Source organism: Jatropha curcas, unplaced genomic scaffold (assembly GCF_041381405.1).
Source record: "Jatropha curcas cultivar XTBG-Jc1 unplaced genomic scaffold, XTBG_Jcur_1.0 HiC_scaffold_693_pilon, whole genome shotgun sequence".
Taxonomy (NCBI): domain Eukaryota; kingdom Viridiplantae; phylum Streptophyta; class Magnoliopsida; order Malpighiales; family Euphorbiaceae; genus Jatropha; species Jatropha curcas.
The window spans coordinates 29,534-54,090 of record NW_028322524.1 but is presented as its reverse complement, the minus strand read 5'-3'; the positions used below and the strand labels follow the sequence as shown (position 1 = coordinate 54,090).

The 24,557-nt window shown below is 31.6% G+C and overlaps 1 protein-coding gene across 1 annotated transcript; it reads left to right on the top strand.

Annotated features, from left to right (window-relative positions):
• Positions 1 to 5,514: 5,514 nt before the first annotated feature.
• On the top strand, positions 5,515 to 11,484 carry LOC119369788 (uncharacterized). The gene is made up of 3 exons (XM_089717071.1): positions 5,515 to 5,725; positions 10,851 to 10,993; positions 11,104 to 11,484. Exons 1-3 carry the CDS (start codon positions 5,516 to 5,518, stop codon positions 11,198 to 11,200), a joined length of 450 nt encoding a protein of 149 aa, XP_089573197.1. The 5' UTR covers position 5,515; the 3' UTR covers positions 11,201 to 11,484.
• Positions 11,485 to 24,557: the final 13,073 nt, after the last annotated feature.

Below are 24,557 nucleotides of genomic sequence, written 5' to 3'. Positions count from 1 at the left end.
TTGTCACACTCACCTTCATCCTTTGGTTTATTAAGATCCGAATCTCTTTTCTCTCTTCATACAATCATGCTTAATGAAATTAGATAGTCAATTGAAGAATGAAATTAAACGATAAATTATGTATTAAAATATATAACTTAGAACCTTGAAGGGTGAGATAGATAGTAGAGATCCATTCTCCCTTAATCAAAGGTTTGAGTATAAATTCAAAGTAAGAGCTTCCTTTATAGGTCTATCTCCGAATTAATCGAGTCAGTGGAATTCAAATGCTGGATAATTAAAATAAAAATATATATATAAACCTAAAAAAAAACTAAATTATCAATATCTTCAATCAACTTAAGCATTTACAACAAAACATATAAGATAATTTAATTTAGAAATTTAACTTTTGATGTGGTTGATGAGGATCGAGTCACTATCATTAGATCTAAACTTGGCCAACTTTGATTCGTGTACAGGCCCCCTTTTGTTTTAAGCAATTCTCCCTTTAAAGACAGAAATTCCAATACAATGAAAAGTCTTGCATTTTTCATTCTAAGGTTGTTTTCGATCCTTTCATAGCTAGTGGACTATGAGCATTTAGTAGCATCATCAATCCACTATTAATATTCAACCAGACCCAATTATTATGAATACTATATATTACTCCTTCCGTGCATAAATATACCAAGTCGTCTTGCAGTTTTTTTTATGTACATCAATTTACCTTGTTTTGAGAATATTAGGGAGTAATTTTTTTTTCAATTTTACCCCCTATATATATTAAATATAATTAACTATTAATGACGTGAGATAAAAGATAATTTAGTCAAATAATAAATTTTTATTATAATATACTATCTTTGTTCTATAATACTTGTCAAATTTGAAAAAATAGTTTGTTCCAAAATACTTGTCACATTTATGTTTTCAAGGAGTAATAAACGCTATTTTTTCCATGTTTATCCTTTGTATATGATCATTTTCTTAGAAAATTAGTATTAAATTACGGATAATATAGTTAATTTACTCAATAATTTATTGTAATTTAAATAAATTTAATGATTTTCTTAAGGAACGTGAAATTCCAAATGTGAAAAATTATAAGATAGATGTAGTAAGAAAAATTAATTGCTCTCTTAATCACCATGCAAAAATCTTAAATAATTTTTATTTGTAGATGTAGGGAGTATTAATTTCTAATTTTAGTACTATCTCTGTTCCATAATACTTGTTACATTTGAGAAAATAATTTATTTTAAAATACTTATCATATTTGTGGTTTCAAGAAGTAACAAACATTTTTTTTCATGTTTACCCCTTATATATGATAATAATTATTACTTCAATTTAATTATTTTCTTAGAGAATTAGTATTAAATTAAGGGTAATATAATCAATTTACTCATAATTTATTATAATTTAAACAAATTAAATGATTTTCTAAAGAAACATGAAATTCCAAATGTGACAAAATATGGAGCAGAAAGGAGGTAATAGTAAGTTTCAATAATCTTAAATATTGTCAATAAACCCAATATTTATTTTAGTTTATTTTCACTATCTATTAGGTATTTTGCGTATCTTACATTATAGAAAATCAAAAGCATAGGGCTTGTTTCTAATCTGATTCTGTATTGACTGATTTAGCCTCTCTTTCCATCCTTTGCCCTCAAAAAAAATTTGAGATAAATGTTTTAAAAATGAGTATTATTTATTTATTGGTTAACATAAGAAATACAGAACACGCTGCTTCACAAAGTTATAGCAATTTTGTAAAGATGCACCAACACATCATAATAACTACAATTAATTTTGATCATACTTAATTAAAATGTTAAGGAAAATACATATAACAGTCAACCACTTAAATTCTCATTATACACTAATAGATACACAACAAGGATAACATTGGAGTAGTAGTACATTAACTATCCACTAATTTTTATATTTTAATATATGTAATTAGATTAACTTTAATATGTATTACTAAATTTTTACCATTTACTTCTATTAAATTATAAGGTTTAATAGATAAAAGAAGGATATTAAATTTTAAAGTTTAGATGGGCCTTTCAAGAAAAAAAAAAAAAAAAGAAAAGAAAAGAAAAGAAAGGAAAGTGATGACATAAGGGATGACGTCCCATAGATGTTTGAACTGATTAGGATTCTGTTATAAGCCTTATGCATAAACTTGACCATACGTGTTCAAGATTTTCTCTGTGTCCTCTCAAATTTTGGGGATTTATAATAATTTTATATTTTTATATTTTAATAATTATTATTTATTAATAAAATAATAAATATAAATACATGATAATGATTGAACTTATAAAGTTATTTATATAATTATTATTAAAAAATAAAAATACAAAATAACAATTAAAGCTCTACAAAATTTACGATCACAGAAAAAATCGATTAAAATTTAGGGTCAAATTTACACAGCAGGGTTTTTGTCATACACACGCAATAGTTTTCTTAATTTGGCAAGGGACATTCTGCAAGCCGCTAATTTGGAGGTATCCATGGAAATGAATGACAAAAGAATAAAAGATTAAGCAAGAACAGATTTCTGTATTTTAGTATAGAAAATGACAATTGTTTCCTCCCAGTGGATGAAGTCGTTTGTCTCTAATATAAAATGAGGATGGCAAGGTCATATCAGTCTAGAAGCCTGTAATTCAAGACACACTTGAATACGTTGCTGCTGCAAAGTGATGGGTAGGACTGCAGCGGTGTGTGTAGATGGATATGGAACTTGGAAAGTACAATATTCATTTATTTAAAAGTTTTGAAATTTGAGTTAATCTTATAACACCTAATAAAAATACAATTTTAACTATTTTGTAAATATAGTAAACATATCTTTAAAATTAATTTTAAAAAAAATCTGTAATTAATATATATATATATATATATATATATATATATATATATATATATATATATATATATATATAATGAGATAGGGAGGGAAATATTAAATTATCAAAAATGCTCTCGCTAAATTTAGAGACGGATAAAAATATCTTTAAAGATTTTAATTTTATGATTAAAATAATAATTAATTCAATTTGATTGGTTATATTGATTTTCTATTTAAATCTAAATTCTATTGATTAAAAATGAATTTTTTTAACAATATATAAATTAATTATAAATTTAACAACATGAAAAATTTAATATACCTGATTGAGAAGTTCTATACTAATTGAAACTTTTAAATTGCGCCTATTTTAAAAGGTTTATTATATCTTAATTAAAATTATAATTTTATTGTAAAAGTTTTGTCTCATCTTAATTAGGGATTATATATTACTAATGTTAGAAACCATGCGCACGATGGGCGAAATAATATTAAATAATAAAATAATCTTTTATAACATCATTAAAAAATAACAAAATTGTATAATAAAATGATTGTGAAATGCATTACAAAATTGTATCTCATTTAGTATGCTAAAAATGTTGTAATGTTAAAATGTGTCTTTTTAAGTATCATGCGAAGCTTTTCACCGAGGTATGCAATAGCAAAAACAAGTCATGCATAGTATGACCTACAGTAAAGATTGGATTTTTTTTTCAATGATTTAGCCCATTTTATATCTCTAATTTTGAACTTTTCTCGGTCACACATGTTGGCTAAATTTTTTTTATTAAAATCACAATATTTTATTTTTTTTAATAAAAGAATCATTATTTTTATTAGAAATCGTTATTTATTATTCTTATTATTAAGTAAATATTTCTTATTTTATACTAAAATTTAATTTTCTAATTGTTATGAATGTTTTTTCCAATTTTCGATCTATACATTTTTTATTCAAATTATATAGAAAAGAACATGAATATGGAAGAAAAATCAAATTATATTAAATATTTTATTTAATTATCAATTTTGCTATATAATTTTATTTATATTTCTATTAATTATATTTGATTGTCTTTTATTGAAAATTAAAATAACAATGAGTATCATTTTTGGTAAATAATAAAAAATTGTAAATTATATAACGAGTACCTATAATGAAAGCAACACATGTAAAACTAAAATGAATGTTAATTAATATTTGTGATAATGTTTCATGGACAAATTTATTTGGTTATTGGATCCATTAGAAGGCTCAATGGGCTATGGGCTACACAGTAAGAGTAGTCCATTCTTAGACTTACTAAATTATTGAAAGCATTTGTGGTCGAGAAGACTTAAATTCAAAATCTCTTATTCCTTACATAAGTAAAAATGCTCAACGAAATTCACTTATGATAATTATATTATAGCAATCTCTTATTCCTTTTATTTTAGCTTGAAATTTGTTTTTCGTTAAAATTCTTTTTTTTTTCTTTTTGAGGGATTTTAAAATCAAAATTTGAAGACGACCAATGTAAATGACTAAACCAGAAAAATAACATCTTCCCTTGTTCAAACTTTATGGGCGGGGCCCATCTTCAAACATAGACAATAACCACAAGCCCATCTAAATGATTGGGTCTGCTCTATGTCGGTTAAGTAGAACCGTTTACAAAATTGGGTATTGTCAAAAACCATAACATTGTCAAAAGCCTCAACATTTTATGGCTTTTGAGTTTCAGCTTCACTGATTGCCTCTCTGCAATAATTCCCCCGTATATTTTACTATATTATAATCATCTTTCTGGTTGACGGGAAAGTGAAGTGAAAAAAAAAAAAAGAGTTATTTATTTTATAAGAGTTTTATTATAGATTTATTTTATAAATTTATAAATTAATAGTGAGTACCATGTCCTGCTTATAATGTACTGGGCGTCCGGGTAGGGAAGACCACTGTTTTGGAATACCGGGTTTCGATTTTGGAATCGACCGTTCGAGTTCTAAAAAATTTAGAAGCGAAACTGAACTAGAAATTGACAGTTTTAATTATGATTTAGAACCAAATGTTTATGGATTCAATTCCTATTTCTTAACAGTTTCAAATTAATGGTTCTGGTCGATTTTTCAGCTTTATAAAATCAAAAGTTAAGGAATTTTTTTTGAAAATTTAAAATTTAAATATTTATGAAATAATTTTTAGAAAAAACTTTAAAAAAAATTAAAAAAACTTAATTTATTTATTAAAAAAAAAGACTTGATTTTTTTATAAATAGCTTGAACTTAATTTATTTTTTTAAAATAAAAAGGAGTATTTATAGTAAATTCAAAAAATAAAATTTTCAAAAATCCCTTTAAACTGACCGTTATATAGTTGTTAAAAAGGTTAATTTGAGGTATTTGAAAAAATAAAAAAAAGTTATTAAAACCCGGTGGAATTGTCAATTGGAAAAACCACCGGTTCTAACCGATTCTTAAAACTGCCGGTTCACGGTTCGTGAAAAAAATCGAAATCATGTGTAGACTCCCAATTTTAATTTGGACTGATTTCAGCTTCTCACAGAGTTTCCGTTCCCGTTCCCACCTAAAAACCGGAAAATGGCCACCCTATTCGTTTCCAGGCCAAAAAAAAAAAGAGATAATTTTCATTTTTCCATTTTTTCACTATAAATACACACGTTGATGTGGAGTGATATAGCAGCAAAAGAAATGCTAGCATCTATATCGGCTTCCAGAATTTTCACCTCGACAACTCTTCTTAAACCCTCTACTGCATCTTATCTTCTACGGACACTCTCTCCTTCTCTCTCCGCTTCCCGCTTTCAAGTTCGTGCAATGGCTGACTCTGCTTCTGCTCCTTTCAAGAAAATCCAAATCCAGAGAGAAGATACTGTAAGTTTTTATTTTTTTTATATATTATTTTTCTTTTTTCTTTTATTTTTTGTTAATGATTTTTGCGGAAGGGGTTGTTTGTTTTGGGAGGTTTTCGTTAATAGGTTTGTGTTTTCAATCAACTTGGAAATTGGGTTTTCTTCTGATTTTCGGATACTGATTAAAAGTGCAGAATTCTATTTTTTATCCCATTGTTTTGAAAGGGATTGATTGTGCAGTTTTAGTGATTTTGAAGGAGAAATCATTTGGATCATTCTTGTGTTGTGTAATTAACAAATTGACTGTTAGTGGGTAACCACTTGACCTTGCATTAGCCATACAATTAAAATATTAAAGAACAATAAATTATGGGAATTTATAATTCAATGTAAACATTAGCAGCAGTTTGGGTTTCTAATGGCATATACAAAAGTGAAAGTATTTGAGTTTCAATCGATTTCTGAAGATAACCATTTGTACATTATATACAGGAGTGTCCTATTATAACTATACTACTAATTATACATATCAGAAATAACAAATAACAAATTGACAGATTGTCATTATCGCTATCACAACCCCTCAGTCGAAGGGGCAGCGGAGCGAACACTTAGATTGATTCTGAAATCATCAAACAAAACGCGCGGAAGACCTTTTGTAAACATGTCTGCAATTTGATAACGAGAAGGAACATGATGAACTCGAACCTCTCCTTTTTGAACTTTTTCACGCACAAAATGAATATCCATCTCTATATGTTTAGTGCGTTGATGCTGAACTGGATTCTCTGACAAATAGATTGCACTAACATTATTACAATATACCATTGTAGCTTTTGATATCGGACAATTTAGTTCCAGCAAAAGATTCCTCAACCAACAAGATTCAGAAACAACATTAGCAACTCCTCTGTATTCAGCTTCTGCGCTTGATTTTGAGATTATACGTTGCCGCTTTGAAGACCAAGAAATAAGATTATTCCCAAGAAATATAGAAGTAGAGCGGCAGGTGTTAGGACAACCACCCCAATCGGCATCCGTGTAAGCCACCAGAGAATGTGCCGATGATTTATATAACTGTAAACCATAATGAATTGTTCCTTTAATGTACCGCAGTATCCGCTTTAAAGCCTTCATGTGCTGTTCAGTTGGAGCATGCATAAAGAGACAGATTTGCTGGACAACATAACAAATGTCAGGTCTAGTAAAAGTTAAATATTGTAATGCTCCAGCCATTTGCCTGTATAACTTAGGATTAGAACACGGTTCACCACTTTGAGCACTTAATTTGCCTGTTGTATCCACAGGTGTGAGACTCGATTTACACTCAGTCATGCCGGCACGATCTAACAGTTCAGCAGCATATTTTTGTTGGGTCAAAAACATACCTGCGTTGTTGCGTTGAACTTTAATACTGAGAAAATAATTAAGTGGTCCTAAGTCCTTCATTGCAAACTCAGCACTTAATTTAGTAATGATGTCCTTTCTTAAAGCAGCTGACGAAGTTACAAGAACTATATCATCAACGTACAGTAATATGTATGCCATTGCTGCATGTTTATGATAAATGAATAAAGAATGATCACATGTGCTATGAATAAAACCAATTGTTGCCGCAAAATCAGTAAACCTTTGGTACCAAGTGCGAGGGGCTTGCTTCAAGCCATATAAAGACTTCTTTAACAGGCATACATGATCAGGCTGGGAGGAGTCTCGAAATCCCAAAGGCTGATACATATAAACTGTCTCATTGAGATTACCGTGCAAGAATGCGTTCTTAACGTCAAGTTGATGAATGAACCATTTCTTTGAAACTGCCAGGCTAAGCACCATTCTGATTGTCGCAGGTTTAACAACCGGACTGAAGATATCCTCACAATCAATTCCTTCTCGCTGAGACCTGCCATCACCTACAAGACGGGCTTTATGCCTCTCAAATGAACCATCAAAATTCTTTTTATGACGAAAAACCCACATTAATCTAAGAATATTGACATTTGCTGGACGAGTAACTAAATCCCAAGTCTTATTCTTAATGAGAGCCTCAAATTCATCAAGCATAGCACTTTTCCAATTCAGGTCTTTTAGAGCTGACACAGGATTTGTTGGTATAGGGAAATAGACGAAGAAGTAGCAACATAAGACTGATATTTTGGGTTAGGCTTAAATATTCCTGATTTACTACGGGTTGTCATATTATGAGAAGGTGCAGGTGGATTTAAGTGAGCTTGGGAATTATTGACAGGTGGATGGTGTTGTGTCATATTATTGGAAGGTGCAGGGGAATGTTGTTGTGAAGTTGGTATAATGGGAGCAGGTGATGACACATGTAAAGGCTCATCATTGGTAGTTGGAGAAATAGATGAATTATGTAGCCTGTGTATCTGTAGTGGTGTTAAACTACCATCCAGAAAATCATATTCAGAAGTGTTAGCAGCAGGTAATTTGGAAAAAGGATACTGATTCTCATCAAAATTAACATGTCGACAAATGATGATTTTATTTGAAGACAGATCAAGACACTTCTACCCTCTATGATTTGAAGGATATCCTAAAAATACACAAGGTTTAGATCTTGGCTCTAACTTATGAATGGTGGCAGACGGAATTAAAGGGAAACATAAACACCCAAATATTCGTAAATGAGAATACGATAGATATTTAAGGTAGAGCATTTGAGTAGGTGACCTGTAATTCAATAATTTGCTAGGAAGTATATTAAGAAGATAGGTGGCAGTTGATAAAGCATGATGCCAAAAACGTGCAGGTATAGAAGCATGAAGCAAAACAGTTCGAACCATGTTATTGATGGTTTTAATTTTACGTTCAGCTTTACCATTTTGAGAAGAGGAATAGGGACAAGAAAACTGAAAAACTATGCCATTTTGTATACAATAATCATGAAATTTGACATTGTTATATTCGCCGCCATTATCACATTGTAAATGTTTAATTGTCTTACCAAATTGTGTTTGAACATATTTAGAGAAAGAAATAAAGACACTAAGCACTTGAAATTTATGTGATATTGGAAATGTCCACAAGAATTTGGTAAAATCATCAAGAAACAAGACATAATATCGATGACCAGCTGAACTTGGAACAGGTGATGACCATAAATCACTATGAATAATATCAAATGGTATATTTGTAGTTGAACTAGAAGCATGAAACGACAGCCTTATAGATTTCCCCAATGGACAAGAATTACAAAATGGAAACTTGTCGTTATTACAAGAAATAGAATTATTGTTCCTAAGAGAAACTAGCACATCTTTCCCAGGATGACCTAAACGAGAATGCCATGTTGAAGAAGAAAGAACAGAAAACGCAGACTGAACAGAAGATGGTCCAACGCAATTGAATGTAGAATCAGTAAATAGATATAAATCACTTGTGCTATTGCACCTCAGAAGGTGGCCCCCCGTTAGAAAATCCTTCACAGTAAATCCAAAAGGATCAAATTCAACAGAAACTTTGTTATCAATTATAAACTTTCTAACAGATACAAGATTTTTAATTAAATGTGGAGTATGTAAAACATTGTTGAGATGCAAAAGGGGTTTAGTATATGGTAATAATGCATGACCAAGACCATGAATTGGAATAGTGCTACCATTACCAACAATTATTCCATTATTTCGGCTCAAATTAGAATAAGAAGTGAGATTACCAGAATTTGCAGTCATATGAGAAGTGGCACACTGTCCATGAACCAATGTTCCTCAGGCGGTTTTAACGACAAAGTATGCATAGCCTAATCAATGTTTGTGGGAGCATAACTGCTAGAGGCAGTAGTATAGAAAGCCTGCGATGGAGCAGAAGACTGTGCTGTGATGGTGAATGACCCAAAATTCCTTGTTGCCGTGCTGGGACAAGAGGCCTATAATTCCATGAGGGATAAGGACATGGAGGTGCAGCCCACTGCTGCAACTGTGATTGCTGATCATAATAAGAAGGCTGCCATACTCCTAGAAACGGATATTGCCATGGATGAGAAAAACCACCCCCTCGTGGAAATGTTCGACCACCAGAATTATTGCCACGTCCTCCAGAATAATTTCCACGGCCACAATGCCTATTATTTCCACGTCGTCCTCGATTATTAGGTCTAGCAGAATAAGAAGACTGATTCCATGATTGTTGACTAGATGATAATGTTTCAACAGGACGAGATTTTGCCATCATAGCCGTAGGAGGAGATGCTGCTGCAGCATCGACTTTAGCTCGCTCAGCTTTAGTAGTTTCTTCAAGAAAAAGCATAGATCGAACCTGTGCAAAGGTGGGTGGGAAAAGGTACCTTATTCTGGACTACTGTGACAAAACTGTCATAAGAATCCGTTAGCCCAGTCAGAAGTCGCATCACTAATCGTTGATCAGAAACCTTGGCACCAACATTGGCCAGTTGATTAGCAAGTACCTTAAGACGGCGAGTATATGCCTTCACATTTGGGAAATCGCGCAAACTAGTGTTTGCAAATTCAGTTTCAAGATGAATAGCCCGAGAAGTTTTATTGTCTTGAAATAATTCTGCCAAACTATTCTAGGCATCCAAAGCAGTATCCTGGGGATTAATAATTGTGTTAAGAAGGTCATTAGAGATTGTTCCGTAGATCCATTGACGAACAATACTATCGATTCGATCCCACTGCGCTTGTTCAGCAACAGTTCTGACGGTGGCAGGAGAGTCACCACTCGAAGGACTTATGTATGAATGGTGAAAAGGGTAGCCCAATTAGAATACTGAGGGTTTTCATAATCTAGAATTATTGGAATATGAGTTTTGATGTTGGTAATTGTTGTGGCAGGATGAATCTTCTCGGCCATTATCAAATAAACAAGGAAGAAGAAAAAATAAGAATGGTGAAGAAAGGACAAAGAAATAAGAAAGGAGAAGTTAGGATTTTTGCTCTGATACCATGAAAGTATTTGAGTTTCAATCAATTTCTGAAGATACCCATCTGTACATTATAACCATACTATTAATTATACATATCAGAAATAACAAATAACAAATTGACAGATTGTCATTATCTCTATCAAAAAGCACACACAAACATAACTCAATCCTGGTTGAATGCTTATTGGAACTAAATTATTGATGGTGTGCTACTTTCTTTTCGTTTTCTTGAATCTTTTTTTATTAGACATTTGATACATATGTGGTGGGCAAAGAAGATGCACCTGGGATTGTAGTGCTTCAAGAATGGTGGGGTGTTGATTTCGAGATCAAGAACCATGCTGTAAAAATCTCCCAATTGGAGCCTGGATATAAGGCGCTTATCCCTGAGTAAGCAGCTGAGAATCATTTATTTTGTATCTTACTTCAATGACAACATATTGTTTTCGAGATATGTTTGTCGCATCTTAATGTCAAATATTTTTAACTTTATGTTTCAGTTTGTACCGGGGAAAGATAGGCTTGGATGTTGCTGAAGCGCAACATTTGATGGAAGGTCTTGACTGGCAAAGTGCTGTTAAGGATATACGTGCTTAAGTTAATTGGCTCAAGGCTAACGGTTCAAAGAAGGTTTGGCACATCTAGTTCTTTGCTGTTAGAATCATGGATTCTGGAATGCTTTTATGCCAATTGCCTGATCATGCTCGTTAGATATCTACTGTTCTGTTTTGTCCTATTTCTACGCTATGCCCAACATCTATAATTCCATGTGGTGGTTTTTAAAGAAATTTAGCGGACATAATCTTTAATTTATTAATTTTAAGTTTGAACACTGTCGTAACATTCAAATTTATGGGAGCAATCTTGAACTTCATGCAACACTTAATTGTGCATAGATCCCAGATGCCCAGGTACGGGTTTGTGTAAATGGGTTGTCTTACTGTTGAAGTGAATTGAGAAATGGTATTATGACTGAAGATGGAAACATGCTAGTTTATCTATTAAAAAAACTTAAAGAAAATATCCAATCAAATTATGTAAGACAATCATAATCAAAATTTTAAATTTTCAAATGCTTAATAATCTATATGTATTTATCTATTAAAAAAAGTTAAAGAAAATATCCAATCAAATTATATATATATATATATATATATGTTAAATTTTTTACTTGGCCATAACTAAGGTTATTTTAGAGTATCTTAAATTTTACAAAAATAATATAAGAAATTTTATTATCACCTATTCCTACTTTTATATACAGCATAGATTATAGATATAGTTTTTCCATCCAATATGGAGCTTTATTCTTTGAGTATTGTTTTTATTTTTTTTATTTTTTATTAGGAGGCCCAATGAACCAAAATAACATCATCTACCATACAACAGGTAATCATCATCTTGACTCACCAAATTGGTGAAAAAGTTAAAGAGATTCCAATTTGAGATCCATACTCCTCATATTTATGAAAAGACTAACTAGACCAGACCTAATTGGCGTTTTTAATATCTTTTTTCTTATTTTTTTTGGAAGTTATTATATTTATAAATTTTGCAGTTATTTGGATTTTAATTTTTATGTAATTAGGATTTTTTTTTTTTATGTTGTTTTGTTGTAAACTTGAAATGATCTTAAGTGACATTTTCAGTTTCTCTTTTCAAAAGAAAAAATTACTTACATAATTAATTTTTTTTAGTTTTCAAATGTATTTTCTATTCATGTAATATTATATTTAGTTATTATGCAATAATATTAATAATATTTTAATTATAGTATCTTTTGTTTGTAAAGTAAATTTTGATAATAAAAGAACACATAGTAGGTTAATTTTATTAAATTATAATATATTTCCATCTTCCACTTTCATTCTGTTATAACTTAATTAGGAGACTAGTCGAGATAAAAAGTATATTTGTCAATTTTTTTATTGTCCATAATTCTCGTGCTAGGTAAAAGTTTTCCTATTTTATGTGGAGAAGTCTTTTACGGGTATTATTTTTCTCTTTTTATTATTTTTTGTAACGAATCTATTTTTCTAATATTAATTTTAATTGTTGTACAATTATTGAGCGGGAGCAACCTTCTTAACTGACTAACAGCTTGAATTTGAAATTTATAGGCGCGCTAGGTGCATATAGAATATTGTCTGCAAAAATGAATACACGCTAAATTTGACTTTCAGACTAGATTAATAGATATATGCTTTAAAATTATGCGGATAAAGTAAAGTTAATCAAAGCTTTGTAAAAGAAATATTTTATTATTTGTAAAGTACAAGGAATTTGATTGCTTTTATTAAAACATAGCTTGTAATTACAAAAAATATAAATAGAAAATGATTGGAAACAAAGAAAGACAAGCTTGGAAGGAAAAAAAAAAAAAAAAAAGAAAAATTACTATTATGTCCTTATATAATAGTCAAATACATTAATCAGGACCTACTTTTTTTCAAAATACATGATTATTGGTCTGTTCGACAATTTAAGGAGTTCTAGTACATGTCAGCTGTTGTAGTAGATTTCAGCTGTTTTACTAGTTTGATTAGCTATTTAATATAAAAAGGTAAAAAAGGATAAGATTATAGAGAACAAGATAAAGACAAGTGATAGGCATAAATGTCATAAAAAATTTATAAAACGTTAATACTATCTCAAACTTTAAACGTTAGGATAAATGTAACATTACCGAACACAATAATTAATTAAAATAGTGTTTTAATCCAATCAAAACACTAAACACTACTCCAAACGCACTTGCCGAAGAGAGACTATGTCTTTAAATTTTGATCCCGTCAAACACTTTAGTCTTTCTGTTAATTTTTAGTGTTTTGCCGTTTATTGAAAAGACAAACATATCCCTAGTTAAAATCAAAATTACCAAACCTTTACCTTTCTCTGTTTTACCTTTCTATTTCCTTTTCTACCTCTCATTACTCATGTCGTTAATTTGTATTGCTGTAGCACCCATCTCTTATCATTTTACTTATTTAGTAACTTAAAAAGAAAAAGAAAAGTTCTAATAATATGAAGTTCAGATTACCAACAATGCGTCAAAAATCATAATGAAAATCCAAAAAACTCTATTGAACAAGCAGAAGTTTTCTTATTAATCTCTCAAATTCCTTCACCATCCTCATGGCAATCTCTCAGTAAATCCTCATCCAGTCTCGCCTCACTTAGCAAAAATCATTTTACTTGGAGTAGTCGGGCGGACTTTTCAAATAGCACCGCGTCAAAATCATCAGTGAAGATTGAAATAGCAGAGTTTTCATTGGAAGATTTCTTTTGGATTTTTTATCAGCTTTCTTGACTTTAGAGAGATTAGATTTGGTAGACCTGAAAGAGAAATATAAGTACTAATGATTGAATGGAGAGAAAGAAGGAATCATAGAGTTGAGTTTGGGATTCCATTAAGAGTTGAAATTCTAAACTGGAATCAATGCCTTCATCATATAATGATGGCGATTATTAAATAATAAAAAAATTAATTTTAATAAAAAGAAAAATATTGGAGTACGTTAAAAATTTTATTATACGGATTTTCTTTTCTTTTTTTACTTCTCATTTTTTATTTTTTATTTGCTTTTGAGAGATGAAAAGTTAGGGCTATTTTTGTCATTTAATTTTTTTTTCCTCATATCTGACTACCTTTTTATGGTGACTGATGGCTAAACACCTGAAAAAAAATAGACAGAATGATTAAAGTGTCTAACGGGATTAATGTCTACTATATTTAACTGTTACATAGAAATATAATGGTAATTTTCTTAAAAATAAATTAATTGACCCGTTGGAGAGTTGATTTTATTTGGCTGGGACTTATTTTACTTTTTTAACGAGCACCTAAACGAAGTACAAATGACTAGCTAGTTCATATAACATGAGACTCATAGGATGGCATTATATTGAAATGAGATGTGAACCACCATAAATATTGGTAGACCATACCGGTTTGAGTACAACTTCTATGGTAGTACCTCAATTTCAGAAACTCAAATTGTAAAAAATGAGGGTTTATAATATTATTTTCATATTTAAGAGAAAATTACTATCTCTATTTCATTATATTTGTCAGATTTCAAAAATTTATTTATTCCAAAATATTTGTCACTTTTGTAATTTGAAGGAATATTAAATGTTTTTTTCCATGTTTACCTTTTGCATATGATTAATAATTATTACTTCAATTCAATAGTTTTTTTAATAAATTAGTATTAAATTAAGGTAATATATTGAATTTATTCAATAATTTATTGTAATTTAAATAAATTTAATGATTTTTTAAAAAACGTGAAATTCCAAATGCGATAAATATAATGAAATAGAGGTAGTATTAAAAAACTTCATAAACATTAAGTAGGTTTATAATATTACACCATCACGCTAATTCTTGTTGTCATTGACAATGATTGAGTCGCTATCACTAGCAACCAATACTTGGTAAACTTTGATTCTTGGTTATACGTACCGTTTTGTTTTAAGCTTGCTAATCAATGTACCTAGTTATAGATTTTCTCTCTTCAAAGAAACAAACTCCAATAAAGTAAAAGTAAAAATTTTGAATTTTCTTTCTATGGTTTTTTCCAATCCTTTCTTAGCTAGTAGCTTACAGCAACCTGCCTTAACTTTCCATTCTCATCCATTCCTTTCTTACAAACCAAATATTAGTTTTCTTTTTCCATATTTGGAGATCTTTGATGTTTTTATGAGTACAAAAAAATGGATAATTATATACTCAGTGTTTAAACTTTTACTTCTTCTATTTTGGTGTTTTCACGAAAAAAATAATGATTTAGTGTCTTAATTGGCAAAATTTTGTAATTGAATATATCCGAATAACGTGGTTAATTGAAAAACTGATTATGCGCATGTAAGATCTAATTTTTATTATGTGACAGCTTATTTGGCGAGAATGAGATAAAATATTTGTTAAGTGAATCGATAATGACATGAAAACGATGGAAAATCTCTATTATGCCCTCCATTGTATTTATAATGAAATCATATATTCTATCATTACTAAGATCAAATGCTAAAAAGGCTATTTACCTATTTCACATCCAAACCAAAGCCTTTGAAGTATTATATATGAACTCTTAACCCATAGAGCTATGCTTGCATAGGTAAACAAAAGAAGATACAATAATAACTGACTTACATATTGTGGATAAAGGAATACCATACTTTCCCCTCCCAAACAGCCCCTTTAGAAATGGCCAAAAACAAATCAAAACCAAAAGGCTAAACGACATCTCTCCAAATGGTAATCCTTTCCCATCTCTAATAGAAAATAAACCCATAACTAATGAAGCCAAGTGCAGTAGCAAAAGAGTAGTTCCAGGCACAAATATTGGTGACCCATCAAATGTAAACCTACCTGCATCGGAAGTAGATTGCTCTTTTTGGGTAACTTCAAATACTGTATCTGAAATTCCTAAAATCTTTAATATTACACTTAAGACTCCAAATAACCATGCACCTGTTGAGGTTATTATTGCCATTCTATGCTTATTCCACCATGCTCGGATTGATAATCCAGTTTGAAGGTATTCCAATAGAGTATATGTATTGTAAATTATCACAAGGGCAATATAGCCATGTATGGCTGGATCATTAACCTGCATTTACATGCAACTTTTAGTGAAAATTCAAAGAATAAATTAATTTACTAAATTTCTAAAAATCCCAATGCAGCATTTGGTGTCATAGCCCTGACCTGGTCAGTATTGTCCGCTTTAGGCTTTGCAACCCTCACGGATTTGTCCCTCAGGCAGGCTTTGCAACCCGCCCAAAAGCGCGCTAACCAAGTTAGAAGCTACCCCTCTTATGTATAGATCGTTTACCCCGTCCTTAACCGATGTGGGATTTGCCTAAGGTATACTGGCCTTGCCACATACACCCCCCCCTTGGGGACTCAGCGTCCTCGCTGAGGTTTGCCCCACCACCGGCCAGAGGGCACAGGGCCGGCTCTGATACCAATTGTCATAGCCCTGACCTGGTCAATATTGTCCGCTTTAGGCTTTGCAACCCTCACAAAGTGTCCAACCTCAATTTTGTAGTTCTTTCTATTTTAGCTTTTTCGATGAATTCGGTTATCCGAATAAAAGGAAAACTTAAAATAATGGGAAACACTATAGATTGAGGATATTAATATTAATTAAATGAAACATTAATTGATCTTTACAAATCCATGTGAAAGCTTAAAGGAAATCAAAAATGAGTTGAAAGATGAATGACTTCTCGGTAAAGCACGATTTTACCTGAAAAGCCTGAAAAACGGTAATTTCCGTACGATTTTTACCAAGTGGAGTTTAGAATATTAAATACACTTGGTTTATACCTAATAGGACTAAAGTAAAATGATTAAAAAGATTAGAGTGCCAAAGGATGAAGGGAAAACAAAAGGGAGGATTATAGTGCAATTTGCATTTAAAGGACATGGAAGGAATTTTTAATAAAGTTTATTATATAATTTTATTGAAGAAGAGGAAAGAACCACGACACTTCACTCATTGTTGCAGGCCAAACCGTTCAAGAAGAGAGGAGGAGGGTTTTGAGTCAAAACCAAGCAAAAAGAAGGTGAAAATCAAAGAATTTTCAAGTAATTCTTAAGAAAAGGTTAGTTATTTTCACTTCCTCCTTCATTTCTATGGATTACTTTTTGAATTCCATGAACTTTGAAGTGAGGTGCTTGTTTGTGTAATCTGATTTGGTGAAGATGAAGTGATGAGAAGTGATTTAAGGTGATTTAAGATGATTGAGAGTAGTTATGCATGAATTCAAAGTCTAAGTTGCATAAGTCACCAAGATGGATGATTTTGAGTTTGGTTTTGATATTCTATGAACTATGGACTCTGCTATATCTTATATTATGATGTTATTTCAGTAATAGAAGAGTTGGATTGCATGAATTTGTGCTGGAAGTGAGTTGAGAATGCTTAAATAAACTTATCATTGTTGGACATGTTATAGTTATGCTGCCTGACATTCAGCTTCTGTAATTAACCTATTTGACTAAGCAAATGAACTCCAAAATTTATGAAATTTGATATGGAGATAGGCTGAGATGTTGGGTAGGTCGTGTTAAAATTTAAAGGCCATTGGATAAAAGGAAATGGAGTTATAAGTAAATCACTGCAGGCTGCTCAGCATGAGAAAAACTGAACTTCAGATTCTATAATTATGTCATTTAAAAATGCAAATGAGCTTTAACAATTATGAAATTTTCCAGAACAGTACCCTAAGATGTTTGGAACATGCTGTCAAAATTTCAGGGCAATTGAATATGGGGAATTCAAGATATAGTCAACACAATGCCAGCTACTCAAACGCTGAAATTCTGCATTTCATAAACCTTGAACGAATTTAGCATGCTATTCACTTCTATTGTTTTCATTGTTAGTATTTTGTGTCTAGGATGTGGTTAAGTGTTGGATATGAAGTGTTTCATGCTTAAACTCAGATCATATAACACTTGGACAAGTATAGTGAAAATGAAAGAAAAAGCATGAGACTACATTCTAATGCTTAATTTACATTCTTATAGAAGTGCATGTGTGTACATTGTGTAGTATGATCTTAATGTGAGTATTAATATCATGCTACAACTGCTGAGAGAAAGGGAGTTGAGGAGAGGGTGATTACTAGAGGAAAAGGGCTAGGGGAGCCATCTAGTTCAGGTTAGTGTATATTATTCCTTTCCTACTTTTATTTAAACAAAATGAAATTGATTTTGCAAAATATTTTCAATGGATTTGCTTTATGAATTATAACTATATTCATAAGTTTTTAAAGAGGAAAAAGATTATTTTGAAAGCATATGACCGAATGACTTATGTAAATGAATTTTATGATTCTTATACCTTGAAAGAGGAGGATGTTGGCCAATTGATACCTGTAGTATGAGGGGTGGCCGTGATTGAATGTTTTTAGCAGTGGTTGTAAAATGAAATGTTGTCCATTGTGATTTTGATATTATTATATAAATGGACTGGTTTAAAAGTCTTACAGCTGATATAGACATAGTTATTACCTCGAATATCACTTCATTTGTTGAAGTTGATATTACGATCGATTGAACATGGATATCATCACTAGATGATATATGATTGACATGAAATTCTCCCTCCATGTTGAGGTTGTAGATTGCTCCCTCTTCTGTTGAAATCATATCACAGATTGAGGTTGTAGATAGCAGGTCTAGATGTGCACATTAGACACTGATGGCCCTCAGAATTGACTCTATAAAAGCTGTAAAGACTATATTATGAATTGATGATTTAAATGGTATTGATTTATTTTGTTTCTTATTTTCTTTACCATGGTGGATTTATGAATTGTCATTCCTTATCATTTTTATTAGTACACCACTAAGCCATATGCTTAGCAATAGTTGCTTTTGTACTATCGCAGGTAAAGGAAAGGAAAAAGAACCAAGAGAGGATCATTTTTATTTGATGTAGATAGTATGCTACTGATGTAGCTATTGTATATTTGACTTCTTTTGGAATATGTATGATGTATTAAACATTAACAGATCATTTATGTATATTTGAGCAGATTCATACAATCATAATTTACATGAATCTGCTCAAATATACATAAATGATCTGTTAATGTTTAATAAATGAATTTGAAAATTTATAGTCTATTAAAGTAATTAATTTCTATTATGTATTTAAGATTTGAACAGGACTCCAATATGTAATTAAATCATCCATGGACTTATGGGTTATGGAACCATTTTATTTTATGTTTTTTTTTTATAATATGTTTAAGAAATTATATTGAGATTAATATCTACCAAAAGAAGTTATATATATTTAATAACTAAATTATTTTGCTACAAGATATAAAAATGAAGGAATTAAAAGGATTAAGTCCCTTGTAGTATACTTAGTAAACATTTATACGAATTAAGTGCTTATTAATTATATTACGGGCGACATGCCATGTCTTACAGTAGGGTAAGGTGTGACATGTTTATATTGGTATCAGAGCCGGCCCTGTGCCCTCTGGCCGGTGGTGGTGCAAACCTCAGCGAGGACGCTGAGTCCCCAAGGGGGGGTGTATGTGGCAAGGCCAGCACACCTTAGGCAAATCCCACATCGGTTAAGGACGGGGTAAACGATCTATACATAAGAGGGGTAGCTTCTAACTTGGTTAGCGCACTTTTGGGCGGGTTGCAAAGCCTGCCTGAGGGACAAATCCGTGAGGGTTGCAAAGCCTAAAGCGGACAATACTGACCAGGTCAGGGCTATGACAATTGGTATCCAAAATAAACATGTCACACCTTACCCTACTGTAAGACATGGCATGTCGCCCGTAATATAATTAATAAGCACTTAATTCTTATAAATGCTTACTAAGTATACTACAAGGGACTTAATCCTTTTAATTCCTTCATTTTTATATCTTGTAGCAAAATAATTTAGTTATTAAATATATATAACTTCTTTTGGTAGATATTAATCTCAATATAATTTCTTAAACATATTATAAAAAAAAAAAACATAAAATAAAATGGTTCCATAACCCATAAGTCCATGGATGATTTAATTACATATTGGAGTCCTGTTCAAATCTTAGATACATAATAGAAATTAATTACTTTAATAGACTATAAATTTTCAAATTCATACAATCATAATTTACATGAATCTGCTCAAATATACATAAATGATCTGTTAATGTTTAATACATCATACATATTCCAAAAGAAGTCAAATATACAATAGCTACATCAGTAGCATACTATCTACATCAAATAAAAATGATCCTCTCTTGGTTCTTTTTCCTTTCCTTTACCTGTGATAGTACAAAAGCAACTATTGCTAAGCATATGGCTTAGTGGTGTACTAATAAAAATAATAAGGAATGACAATTCATAAATCCACCATGGTAAAGAAAATAAGAAACAAAATAAATCAATACCATTTAAATCATCAATTCATAATATAGTCTTTACAGCTTTTATAGAGTCAATTCTGAGGGCCATCAGTGTCTAATGTGCACATCTAGACCTGCTATCTACAACCTCAATCTGTGATATGATTTCAACAGAAGAGGGAGCAATCTACAACCTCAACATGGAGGGAGAATTTCATGTCAATCATATATCATCTAGTGATGATATCCATGTTCAATCGATCGTAATATCAACTTCAACAAATGAAGTGATATTCGAGGTAATAACCATGTCTATATCAGCTGTAAGACTTTTAAACCAGTCCATTTATATAATAATATCAAAATCACAATGGACAACATTTCATTTCACAACCACTGCTAAAAACATTCAATCACGGCCACCCCTCATACTACAGGTATCAATTGGCCAACATCCTCCTCTTTCAAGGTATAAGAATCATAAAATTCATTTACATAAGTCATTCGGTCATATGCTTTCAAAATAATCTTTTTCCTCTTTAAAAACTTATGAATATAGTTATAATTCATAAAGCAAATCCATTGAAAATATTTTGCAAAATCAATTTCATTTTGTTTAAATAAAAGTAGGAAAGGAATAATATACACTAACCTGAACTAGATGGCTCCCCTAGCCCTTTTCCTCTAGTAATCACCCTCTCCTCAACTCCCTTTCTCTCAGCAGCTGTAGCATGATATTAATACTCACATTAAGATCATACTACACAATGTACACACATGCACTTCTATAAGAATGTAAATTAAGCATTAGAATGTAGTCTCATGCTTTTTCTTTCATTTTCACTACACTTGTCCAAGTGTTATATGATCTGAGTTTAAGCATGAAACACTTCATATCCAACACTTAACCACATCCTAGACACAAAATACTAACAATGAAAACAATAGAGGTGAATAGCATGCTAAATTCGTTCAAGGTTTATGAAATGCAGAATTTCAGCATTTGAGTAGCTGGCATTGCGTTGACTATATCTTGAATTCCCCATATTCAATTGCCTTGAAATTTTGACAGCATGTTCCAAACATCTTAGGGTACCGTTCTGGAAAATTTCATAATTTTTAAAGCTCATTTGCATTTTTAAATGACATAATTATAGAATCTGAAGTTCAGTTTTTCTCATGCTGAGCAGCCTGCAGTGATTTACTTATAACTCCATTTCCTTTTATCCAATGGCCTTTAAATTTTAACACGACCTACCCAACATCGCAGCCTATCTCCATATCAAATTTCATAAATTTGGGAGTTCATTTGCTTAGTCAAATAGGTCAATTACAGAAGCTGAATGTCAGGCAGCATAACTGTAACATGTCCAACAATGATAAGTTTATTTAAGCATTCTCAACTCACTTCCAGCACAAATTCATGCAATCCAACTCTTCTATTACTGAAATAACATCATAATATAAGATATAGCAGAGTCCATAGTTCATAGAATATCAAAACCAAACTCAAAATCATCCATCTTGGTGACTTATGCAACTTAGACTTTGAATTCATGCATAACTACTTTCAATCATCTTAAATCACCTTAAATCACTTCTCATCACTTCATCTTCACCAAATTAGATTACACAAACAAGCACCTCACTTCAAAGTTCATGGAATTCAAAAAGTAATCCATAGAAATGAAGGAGGAAGTGAAAATAACTAACCTTTTCTTAAGAATTACTTGAAAATTCTTTGATTTTCACCTTCTTTTTGCTTGGTTTGGACTCAAAACCCTCCTCCTCTCTTCTTGAACGGTTTGGCCTGCAACAATGAGTGAAGTGTCGTGGTTCTTTCCTCTTCTTCAATAAAATTATATAATAAACTTTATTAAAAATTCCTTCCATGTCCTTTACATGCAAATTGCACTATAATCCTCCCTTTTATTTTCCCTTCATCCTTTGGCACTCTAATCTTTTTAATCATTTTACTTTAGTCCTATTAGGTATAAACCAAGTGTATTTAATATTCTACACTCCACTTGGTAAAAATCGTACGGAAATTACCGTTTTTCAGGCTTTTCAGGTAAAATCGTGCTTTACCGAGAAGTCATTCATCTTTCAACTCATTTTTGATTTCCTTTAAGCTTTCACATGGATTTGTAAAGATCAATTAATGTTTCATTTAATTAATATTAATATCCTCAATCTATAGTGTTTCCCATTATTTTAAGTTTTTCTTTTATTCGGATAACCGAATTCATCGAAAAAGCTAAAATAGAAAGAACTACAAAATTGAGGATATTACAACTCTTCCCTCCTTAAAGAAATTTCGTCTCGAAATTTTACCTGTTATAGATCTCTGAATAATTGTGGATGTTGTCTTCTCATATCTTCTTCACGTTCCCAAGTAGCCTCTTCTCTGGAGTGGCTTCGCCATAACACCTTAACTAGGGGAATCTGTTTATTCCGAAGTTGCTTAATTTCCTTAGCTAGGATAGCCACTGGTTCTTCATCATATATGACGTCTCGATTAACTTCAATTGATTCTAAAGGCAATATATGTGAAGGGTCCGATCTATATCGCCGAAGCATAGAAACATGGAAAACATTATGAATCTTATCGAGGTCTGGTGGTAAGGCTAACCTATATGCCAATGGACCAATCCTCTCAAGTATTTCATAAGGTCCTATGAAATGAGGACTTAATTTTCCCTTTCTACCAAATCTCATAACACGCTTCCAAGGGGAAACCTTAAGGAATACTTTATCACCCACCTTATACTTTATATCTCTTCTCTTTAGATCCACGTATGACTTTTGTAGATCTGTCGCCGCCTTCAATCTTTCTTTAATTACTTTGATCTTTTCTTCTGTTTGTTGAATAATTTCAGGACCTAGTAATTGCCTTTCACCAACTTCATCCCAACATAGAGGTGTCCTACATTTTCTACCATATAAAGCTTCATATGGAGGCATTCCGATACTGGTCTGGTAACTGTTATTATAAGCAAATTCTATCAAAGGCAAATAGTTATCCCAACTACCTTCAAACTCAAGAACACAAGCTCGAAGCATATCCTCCAATATTTGAATAATCCTCTCAGATTGACCATCTATCTGAGGATGGAATGCAGTACTAAAATTCAATCTAGTGCCCAGGGCTTTCTGTAAACTAGCCCAAAATCTAGATGTGAATCTTGGATCTCTATCAGAAACAATGGATACTGGCACTCCATGTAGTCTAACTATTTCACCAATATACATTTCTGCCAACTTCTCTAAACTATAGTCTGATCTTACAGGTAGGAAATGAGCACTCTTCGTCAATCTATCCACAATAACCCAAACTGCATCATGTTTCTTCTGGGTAAGTGGAAGTCCCATTAGAAAATCCATAGTCACTCTTTCCCATTTCCATTCTGGAATCTGAAGTGGATGATGTAATCCTGCTGGTACTTGATGTTCTGCCTTGACTTGTTGACACGTTAGGCATTTAGCTACAAATTCAGCAATATCTTTCTTCATACCAGTCCACCAATAGTTCCTCTTCAAATCCCTATACATTTTGGTCCCGCCCGGATGCATAGAAAATGGAGAATCATGTGCTTCCTTCAAGATGAGATGTCTCAAATCTAAATCTGACGGAACATATAACCGGTCCCGAAATAGTAATAACCCATCTCTACTGACAGAAAAATCTGGTCGTTTACCATCTTGTGCCTCTGAAAGAATCTTTTGATAGTCATCATCCGTCAATATTGCTGTTCGAATCTGATCAATCAATAAAGGCTTCACCTGAAGATTAGCTAACACCCAATTGTCAGAAATCTTCTCAAACTTAGCATTAATAGACCGTAGATCATGGACTAGAGATAACGCTGTCATCCTGAGGTTAGCAATAATCTTACGGCTCAATGCATCTGCTACCACATTAGCTTTCCCTGGCTGATAATCGATAATACAGTCATACTCTTTTATCAACTCAAGCCATCGTCTCTGTCGCAAATTCAACTCCCTTTGAGTACCCAGATACTTTAAACTTTTATGATCTGTGAAGATATAGCATTTCTCACCATAA